Genomic DNA, 10,507 nt, shown 5'->3' with positions numbered 1-10,507 from the left:
GGTGCCGCCCTTACACCTAAGATAGGTGTAAGGACGGCTAGACGTCTAAGGGTTGCACGACGACAGCATATGATACGATGAACAATGCTAACCCTAACACATCTATGATAACTACGTTGCTCGCCATCAAAAAGGCTTCAGCACGAGCAACGCATGAACAACGAATAAACGTGTACTGCCTAGATCGCAAGGCAGCATGATGCTTACCCGGAAGAAAACCCTCGAGACAAGGGAGTTGGCGATGCGCCTAGATTGGTTTGTGGTGAACGTGATTGTTGTTTATTTCATAAACCCTAGATACATATTTATAGTCCGTAGACTTTCTAACGTGGGAATAATCCTAACCGGGCACGAGCCCAAACTCTATCTAACCGACACGTATTCTAGTATGTTACAGATATACGGGCAAACTAGCCCAAACTTTGTATACAAGGCCGATTCATGTATTTCTTCCATATATATATTTTTTAAGCCCATCTCCAATCGCGGCCCACCTCTGATCCGGTCAAATTCTGGTGATAACAGTACCCACCGCTATAAATGAAGTTTCTGGGTCCGTCTGGACCCATCCCCTATTAAAAAAAAAGTTGCATTGCATGCATGACTTCTGTATTTAAAATCTCAAAGTTTCTGACTGGAGAATCGTCTCAAGAAGATGAGGAAGCAATCCTAGACTAGTATCACGCTGCACTAGGGCTGTGATTGCCGTGTTGAGAATAGAATCTACACCCTAGAACAACTATATTTTAACACGCTTGATATACAATCAATGATGTTTTTCTTGCTCCTCTCAACCGGTGATATTTTTCAATTTCTTATCATTCAATTTCCATAGATGTTTAACATGGTTTTTTATACAACTTTTATCAGCACAAATCGTAATGACTACATCTTCAAGGCTATCCAACCCAACCTCTTCCGCTGCAGGGAAAATTCAAGGAAAAAATGACGCTACTCCTTTTTAAACCAACCAGGAAGTCCTATGGTGGCCTGGAAGATTGGATATCTTCCTTTGTATAGCTTTGTAAAGTACGGCTGCTGTAGTATACTACCTCCGTTTCAAGGAATAAGGCGCACGCGTATTCCAAGACGAACTTTGACTATAAAAGTTGAGCAACAAAATCTCGATTATATTATATGTAATTAGTATAGTTGGATTCGTATTGAAAAGTACTTTCTAATGATACTAATTTTGTACAAACAATCTTTATCTATTTGAAATAATGCTTGGTCAAACAAAAAGCACGTAAAACGAAAGCGCCTTATTCCTTGAAACGGAGGTAGTAGTTTATTTTTCTCTTCTGCTCTGCAGCTCCTCTTGTGTATTCCCTCTATCTCGATTTAACAGGTGTGCATCTAGTTTAAGATAAAATTTAACCATTAATTGATCAATAAAATATAAATTATATGTCTACGAAATCTATACTATTAGATTTGTATTCAAAAAAGTTTCGATTAATAGAACTTTTTAAACATATATCATACTTAATTAACTAAAATAATGGTCAAATTAATATTTTGAACAACGTGCGCGTCTGTTAAACCGAGACGGAGGATGTACTACACACTTTAACCCACAATTTATAAATATACAAGCAGTCGGAAAACCTACTTCAAAAAAATGTGACAAACGGTGGCATGCTTTTTTTAATGTCTAGATATTCTGAAAAAAAATATAATAGCTTAGGATAAAAAACTAGTCTCCACAGCCCACAGGCCAAGGGGAAGATTAGGGCCAGTGGATCGTTCAGAACTTGTCTAACTGGCCAAACTAACCGGCCTCTCGGGAAGAAAAGCAACCGGCGGCGGGTTGGTGTTGGTGGCTGGTGACCTGTGAGTGTCGAAAATGGTGTTCGATTCCGGTGGCGGCTCCAAGAGGCGGCAGACGGATGAGGAAGGGGGGCGAGCCCAACCTGGCTTGGAGGAAGACCGCATCACGACCCTGCCGGAGGCTCTGCGGCTGCACATCCTCGCGCTCCTCCCGCTCAAATCCGCCATCCGCACCGGCGCGCTCTCCACGCAGTGGCGCGCACTCTGGACGCGCCGCTGGCCGGATCCTGCCTCCTTGGAATTGCGCGTCGCCGCCCTACAGCCGCTCATGGAATCCCTGGAGCGGCGCGGGCGGCGGCGCATCGACCGGTTCTCCCTCTCCTTCGAGATGGGCGAGCTCACCGCCGAGGAGTTCCGCCGCTGCCTTCACTATGCCGCCGCCTGCGCCGTCGCGGACCTCCAAGTCCACCTCAGTCGGGGCTCCAACCGCATCTTGAAGTTCCGGCTGCCGCGAGGCAACCCACACCTCCAGCGCCTCTCCGTCGAGGGCATCGGCGTCGGCCTTCCCAACCCATTCCGCTACGAGTCCCATCCCCACTCTGTCCTCGAGGCCATCCGCCTCCACCGCGTCACCATCTCTGACCATGACGTCTTCTCTCTGGTCGCCGCATGCCCGCTCCTGCGCACCCTAGATTTACGCTACTGCAAAGGTCTACGCCGCGGCAACTTCCCTGCCGGGGCTTACCTGAAGAGCGTCACCTTCGCGGAGTGCAAAGGCCTTGCCGGCGTTTTGTTCAGGAAGGCCCCGGGCCTCCGCTCCTTCCGCTACAGTGGTGGCTACCTTGCCGCGGACCAAATCCCGACCACCATTCACGACCTTTATCTCTGCTTCGGGGGACCTGACCGCGGCAATTGCTTGGGGGGCACCACATACGACGCAGATGGGAGACTCTGCTGGCTGCGTAGAAGTTGTCTCGATGCACTCATCGATGCCTATAACCTCACTGTGATTACACTCTGCAGCAGTGCCCTACGGGTCCGTTCATTACTTGATTTCATTCCACCCTGTTGATTCTACTGCTCAGTTACTCAGAAGCTTCTTCTTTGCTTTTACCTTGCACTTGCAGAGAGTTTCTGGCAAGGCTCGTGCCAAATCAATCCATGGAAATGCTGCCGTGTGCAGATTGCAGAATTTGAGGGAGGTGCAGCTGCTGATGTTTGCAATGTTCGAAGAAAATTTGCATGACATTATGGATTTCCTCATGACCTGCTGTAGCCCTCGATTGGAGAGATTATTTGTGCAGGTGAATGCCAACTGTTTGTTAGATTCTACATTTCATGATGACCTTTGTTGTTGACTTGTCCTGTTGTCCAATGTTAAGCAAATGCACTATCACCATGCTTTGTTTTCGATGCCTGCTCTTTCTGTCTTCTATTTCTTCGAATACTTACTATACCCTCTTGCAGCTTCCATCAAGGAGTGGTCAATATAAGCCACAGGAAGAACCATCGGATTCAGAGGAAGATGGGTCAGAGGAAGATGAGCTAGAGGAAGAGCTCTCGGAGGAACATGAATGTAAGATGCATGCATGGGACAAACATTTGTGTTACGGAGAAGAGTCTGAGAAAGATCAATCCGAGCAAACCGAATCAGAGGAAGAGGTGTCAGAGGAAAATCACTCAGAGGAAGACGAGTCAGAGGAAGACGAATCAGAGGAAGAGGTGCCAGAGGAAAATCACTCAAAGGTAGATGAATCGGAGGAAGTTTGGTCAGAAGAAGATGAGCTAGAGGAAGAGTTGTCGGAGGGATCAGAGGAAAGTCACTTCAAGGTAGACGAATCGGAGGACGATGGGTCAGAGGAAGATGAGTTGGAGGAAGAGCTGTCAGAGGGATCAGAGTATATTCACTTCAAGGTAGATGAATCGGAGGACGATGGGTCAGAGGAAGATGAGCTGCCGGAGGGGCAGGCATCGGAGGAAGATGAGACTGAGGGAGAAGAGTCTGGTGAAGATCAATCAGAGGAAGAGGGGTCAGAGGAATCGGTGGAAGAGCCACTAGGGAATGGATGTGAAAACCTTATTTTTCTCAAGATGATGAATTTCATGGGCCGCCACAATGAGATGCGGCTACTAAGCTTTCTGTTGAAAAGGTCTCCCAGTCTCAACCAATTGATACTATTTACTCCCAGTGATCACCCAAAAGGGCTTCATAAGGATCATCTGGTTACATCCGATTTTCTTGAAACAAAACTACTGCCTCTAGAAAAGGCCTCTCTGAATGCACAGATAATCCTCAGTGAACCGGATACTACTGCAGTCCAGCCATTGCATTGGGAGATCTTTGTCAAGGTTTAATTATTTTCCAACAGGGAACTTTTGGTCAGATAATTTTAGATATCAAAGGCTAGCAACTTTGTGTAAGATGAAATGCCAGGTAATCATCAAGATTTGCATGATTCCCGTGTTGTGTAGTCCATGAAAGATGAATGGCATGGATTATATTGTGGATTTGTTTTATTTGAGACTATTTCAAGTATCATGTTCACCGTCCTGTCTCCTTATGAAGCTTCGTTGTCATATTGGTGTTTTGCTGGGAACAAATTGCTTACTTATTAAGCGTTGCTGGTGGCTTTGCTAAGAACAAGCTGATAAGGGTTCGGTGCAGTAGTTGCACAAGAAAGTCTCTTGTTGAAATACTGTAGGATGCTGTGTCTTATTATGTTCTATCTTTGTGCTCGTCAATCTTGATATACATGTAGAGAAGTTAAGATGCTCTATCTTGATATACGGGTAGATAAGGTATTCAAGCCTGATGATCATGCCCTGTTTTTAGGGCAACGCTGCTCCAGAGCTGTGTGTTTCTCATTACCATATTCTGTTTGGTGCCTGATGCTGGTGATTGTCCCTGCTTTGATGAGAAGAGTTTGAGTTCTTGTTGTGCCTACAACATGATAGATGGTACACTCTCCTCCCCCCTGCCAACGGACTCGGCAAACGCAACATGGGGTTTGCGACATGGTCCTTCCCTTGAAACTGAAGTGCAAGTGAGTACTAGTCACTACATACAGTTCTAGGTTTGGCTCTCTGCATAAAGCTCTTCCATTCTCTAAAGAAACTGCTATCCTAGCTATTCAATAAATTGTTACTGTCTGAACTTGTTAGTATGGTTGTCGAAGATAAATGATGTCTGGGTCATTGGTTGACACTAAATGAACAAGCTCTACTAGACTAGGATCTTTTTGTGCATTACGACTTCAAAATTAGTTCGACACTAACTGAATAAGCTCTACTTGACTTGGTTACCGTGCAAAGCCAACTAGATTGGTCCATTACGATACAAGTGGGGCATGTTTTTGTTGGTTTGCTGATAAAATCGTTCTATACTCATGTACTGTAATGAAAATTAGTTTTAGCATTCTAAGAATTGTACGGGGCTGTGGTTGTATTTGCTGTTGGGAACAAGTGTTTTGTTATTAACAATAAGCATTACAAAAAAAGCTATCAAGTGTAGCATTGCATTTACATGTGCAAACATAACAGGTGAGGATGCACCTTTTTAAACTACACAATCACTAGCTTACAGTTTCAAACCCTTCCATCACACAAGCATCCAGGGAAATAGTTTTCAAGAATAAATCACAAGCATCCTGCCTGATTTTAGACATTGGTTTCTATCAGTGTCGAAACTAATACATTTGCAGTTTCCTGATGTATGTGGACTGCATATGGTACTAAGTTACTTTATCTTGGATACCACATTCAAATCTGAACATGGTAGTACATTTTGCTGGATGTTCATGATTGGGGAAAATCTCAAATCCTCAACCGTATAAATGGGTGCTCCCCCCCCCTCTGAACATGATTATATGTTGTACCAAATCAACCTTTTCACACCAGGACTATATATGAAGCCTTTTCACATTTGTGTACCTAGTAGCACAGAGCATAAATGCCAACAAATTCAAGAAACTCAACCCAGCCATCATCAAGTAGAATCTATCCAAATGTCCTTCATTCAGGTTACCAGGTATCCACCCTGGAATGTCTCCTCTGGCTGTGAACACCGGCACAAGAGACAGGATGAACGAATTAAGGTAATTTCCAGCCGCGATGTTGGCAAAAGAGAAAGCCATGCACAGGCTTCTCATGGAGTCTGGCGATTCACCGTAGAAGAACTCGCTTAGCCCAATGTTGGTGAACACCTGGCCGGCTCCTAGCAGCATGTACTGGGGTCCCTGCCACAGGATACTCATCGGAACGGCCACCTGACGGTGCACCAAGCCTTCATCCTGTGCGATGCGCAACCGGTTGTTCTCCACCACTGCTGCTGACATCATTGATAACATTGAGAAAAACAAGCCGACTCCCATCCGTTGCAGCGGGGTAATGCCGTTCGTCCTGCCAGTGAAATTTCTGAATACCGCGACGAGGACTCGACCATAGAATGGAATAAGCAGAAGGGCAGTGACCACTTCTACGGACTGGAAGGACGCAGCAGGTATTTCAAAAGAGCCGAAGTGTTTCTCCATTACCATGGCTTGTTCTATAAACGTCGAAAACATGTGTTCTTGAACTGTAGAATATAGTATGACTGTAGACCAGATTGGCAACATCCTGATCAGAATCTTTAACTCCTCCACCTGAGTGACAGTGCAGATCTTCCATGTACTAAGTTGACGAGGAGATTCACAGCCAGATGGTGTCACAATTGCAGCTCTATCAAAGAAGCTGAGAGAGAAAGAAAACATATCACAACCTTGGATAATACTGGAAATGCAACAGAAATGGATGCATATGTAGGTTATAAACTTAAGTGTTGAGTTTGCAGCATGGAGTATTACTTAAGCCCGTCTGTATGCTCCAATTTCCGGCTGCCTTGGATTGCTGAACCTTGACCCGGGAACTCATAAAGAGCTGTGGAGTCGCATGGCAAATCTTTATCGAAGTTGCGAGTAGCCACAACAAGAACCTGACATACTCTTGCAAGAGGGCTTCCTCCAGGTTTCTGGAATCTATACGTAGCTGAGCCAAAGAAAAGAGTACATGCACCTAAAGCCACAAACGCTGTAGAAATGGTAAAACCCCAGACCCAGCCTTCATGGTCTTGCACCCACACAATAATAGTCCCTGAGATCAACGAAGCAGCATTGATGGTGAAGTAGTACCAATTGAAAAAAGAGCTCTTCTTGGTTCTCTCCACTTCATCAGTGTCATCAAATTGATCGGCTCCGAAGGACAAGATGCAAGGTTTCTGCGCGCCATACCCTATTGCAACCATGTACAGGCCGATGAAGAATATGTACTGAGAAGACACTGGACCTGTCGGAGTAATCCATGCCTGAGGACTGGTAGAGATCAACAGAAGAGCCACGGATAGAAGCAACATCATCATTCCCTAAATGAACAGAATGGAAATAAAAGGTAAGCGAACACGTTAGGAAAGTCAAAGTTCAACTCCGAATCCCCTGACCAAAGAGCGTTTAGTTCAAAAATGAAAGAGGAGAAAGAACTTGTGTACTCTCTGTGGATGCTAAATGCGTACGAGTTATTTGTAGCACTTACTAGGAAGAAGATTGTGCAGAAGATGAGAGCTGTCCTGTACTTCCCCAGATATGAATCAGCTAAGAAGGCTCCAACCAAAGGTGCGAGATAGCTAGTACCTTGCCAAGTTGTGACGTCTCTTGCAGCGGCCACATTTGTTTCGTGTAGGACTTTCGTGAGATAACTGACTAGGTTTTTCGTAATCGAAGAATAGGCCAGGTACAAGCAGAACGAACAAACTGCACAAGGCAGTTTCGTTTCTGTTGGATCTTGCATTGAGTATAGAATGCAGGCATGAAAGCTGTAGTGCAAAATTCAATAAGAATACAGGGCATCGTCACAAGATTTTTTTAATGTTTGGAAACGGAGGTCACAAATATTGTCGGGATGTTATATGAACGTTCGGGTACAGTGAAGTGTCACTGGTCAAGTATTCATTCTCCGTCGCCAAAAAAAAAAGTATTCATTCTCTGAAAGGGAGAAGAAAAGAGTATATTCGGCAGGTATCTAACCATTATCTCATGCTGCGAGATGAGCAACTAAGAACGCAAACAATCTCTATATAAATTTCTTGTTCTACAATGAATGGCACGCTAAAAAAGAAAGCATTTAACCACTATATGTCCTACATGGTCTTCCAGTAGAAGTCGAACATAGAGAAGCATTTCACAGTCCTGACCTATGGTTAAGGAGCAAGCCTTCCAGTTCCCTGAGTCTTTCCTGCAAGCAGGACTCCCACGGATGCAAACAGATCCATCGCCTGTATATTCGGCGGTACTCTGCATTTCGCAGGAGAGAAAAAAAGGAGAAGCAATTGTAGTGATATATAGTTCTGCAAACCAAATCAATTATTGGGAACTCATACAAGAACACAAGACGAATTATGAAGTAAGTCAAAACATAACAGAGAGGGAGATAAGCGAGACCTGCAGGGAGGAGGAACTGTGCTTCTCCAGCAGAGGGCCCTTGTCCGTGGAGTCCATGGCTGGCTAGAGCCTAGAACATACTGCCGAGAAAAGCAAGACCGGGAAGAATTACTCCTAGAAAGAGCCCTGGGCTACCCGGCCAACCAGATGGTTTCAAGGGGGCAAAGAATCTGGTTCGTCCAATCAGAGCAGTACAGTAATTTGCCAATCCCGCTTTTTCTCCACATGTCGCCTTTCTCTCCTCATTTTCCTGTACGCGTGGTCCCACACTCGTCTCATCCCTTTCTCCACCACAGGCGGCGGCGCGATGGGATTGACGCCCTCCTCCTCCTCCCACTTCCAGTGGCGGCGCGGCGGAGTGGGCAACGGGCGGAGCCGGTCGGGGGCACGCAGGGCGCGGACGAGCCTAGAACTAGAAGGAGGAGGCGGACAAGGTTATATGATATGCCGAGAAAAGCAAGACCGGGAAGAATACCACTCAAAGCAAGGACATATGGCCGGCTCCACACTGAACTGTCTTACTGTGCACCAACCCGAGCGAGAGGTCAGTGCATCGTCTTCCAGTCTCTGTTAGAAATAAAATATAAATGACGATGGGAGTTATCTGACAATAGTGCTTCGATTGTGTTATGCTATAGTTGCGAGTTGTGACAGCTTGAGACCATGCTGATGTGGTTGTTGGCTCTGTCTGAACTGTTGTTAGCTTTGCCAAGATCAGTGTGCTTTGCAGAGGTAAGAGCCTTTTCTTCGTAACTCCGGAGGTTAATTAGAGGTTTTGTTTGCATGTCTTCATTTCGTGGCGATCGTGCCATACAATTCTGATGGAACCGATACCGATTGATCATTTCGTGTTCTTTGGAGTGTAACTGAGATCTCTAGCTACTTTATTCAGTCGTGTGTGCAACTTGTACATGTATCAGCTGCTTTATAGGTGCTCTGCATATAATTTGTCACCGAATGAGAATGCCCAATTTTTTGGTAGATTTGAGGTCCAGGTTCAGACCAGGGACCTTAAGAGGTTATAACCAACAGCGGCAACGACATTTTAAGAACAGTATGAGACTAACTGCGGATAGTGCAGTTTCAGAGCCTTTCTATCAGGTGGGTATTCGAAAGAATCGTTTTTTTTTTTTACAAACCACACATATCCTGCAAGGTTTCATTTTAGACATTGGGCTCCCATTCTCAACATGAACATCCTTACACTCACGGACATGATGTAACATAGGCTGTATCTTCAAAAATATACTCAGACCTGAACACTCGTGGCTCAATGGTCTGACGTGTGGATCTGTGATTTTGTGTACATCAGGTTACAGAAACTCGACGGAAACATCGATGAGAACTTGTGAATCCGTATATTTATTCATACACGGTTCTTGAAAAGAGAATAATAGGTACAAAAAGCGCTCGCTCCCGTCGCCCCCCCCCCCCCCGAGGCGGCCGGGGCACCCCACCCTTCTCCAGCCTGCAACCCCCTCTCCCCACCCTCCCCCGCCGCCGCAGCCGGGCAAAGCCTGAGCGGTGCCAGCGGCGGCGGATCCGCTCTTACCCGCGCGGGAGGCGGACCGACGGGGCGGTTCCCGACCTGGCGGCGGCGAAGTCCGACGGTGCTGCTTAGGCCGCTGCACCCCGGGATGTGCTCAGGCTGGCCTTCCGGTCGCGGCGGCGGCGCATCGGCGCGCGTCTCTGCCTGCGCGTCGGGCAGACTCGTTGGGGCGGGTTACGTCTGCACGGCGGCGCGGCGTGGTGGCCCTGGCCGGCACAACTCTGCTACTTCGGTCGCCGGTGCTTCTGGTGGTGCGGCGCCTCGCGCGTCGGCTGGACGCCGGTGGCTGCTGGTGGTGGCTAGGGTTTGGCCGGATCTGGGCTTGTGGGCCCAAATCTGGGCCTGGCAGGGCCCGACCAGTTGACCATCCTGCCGAGCGGGCGATGCGGGCCTCAGACGTGGCGATGGTGTGGCCACCGACAATGGTGGGGGCGCAGGTGTTTTGCGGCCAAATCTGGGCCTGAGGGCTAGATCCGGTCCGGGCGGTCCCGGTCAGGATCTGGATGGTCTGAGGGTGCGTTTTTGCGCCTGCGTTTGGAAACCCTCCAACACCGTGCCTCCATTGTTCCTCCGCCGTCCGTGCTTGGTTTGTTAGGCACAAATCTAGCGGCTTCTTTGCCCGTTTGCATTGGTGGCCCTTCATCTTTGGTTGGGCGTTTCTGATGGTGGTTGGCTCTCTTAGGGTAGGGTCCCTGGGCCAGCGTGTGCTCGCCGAGGTCGG

The 10,507-nt window shown here is 47.1% G+C and overlaps 1 protein-coding gene and 1 pseudogene across 1 annotated transcript; one reads left to right on the top strand and one right to left on the bottom strand.

The window, feature by feature from the left end:
- The first annotated feature begins 1,846 nt into the window (after window positions 1-1,846).
- On the top strand, window positions 1,847-4,125 carry LOC124696018. Its single transcript, XM_047228809.1, has 3 exons — window positions 1,847-2,806; window positions 2,898-3,074; window positions 3,238-4,125. Exons 1-3 carry the CDS (start codon window positions 1,847-1,849, stop codon window positions 4,123-4,125), a joined length of 2,025 nt encoding a protein of 674 aa, XP_047084765.1.
- A 1,533-nt stretch (window positions 4,126-5,658) lies between these two features.
- Window positions 5,659-8,294, bottom strand: LOC124696017 (annotated as a pseudogene).
- Window positions 8,295-10,507: the final 2,213 nt, after the last annotated feature.

The sequence above is a fragment of the Lolium rigidum genome, chromosome 3 (genome assembly GCF_022539505.1).
Source record: "Lolium rigidum isolate FL_2022 chromosome 3, APGP_CSIRO_Lrig_0.1, whole genome shotgun sequence".
In the NCBI taxonomy this organism is placed as follows: domain Eukaryota; kingdom Viridiplantae; phylum Streptophyta; class Magnoliopsida; order Poales; family Poaceae; genus Lolium; species Lolium rigidum.
The sequence above is the reverse complement of the archived record's forward strand: the minus strand, read 5'-3'. Positions and strand labels throughout refer to the sequence as shown.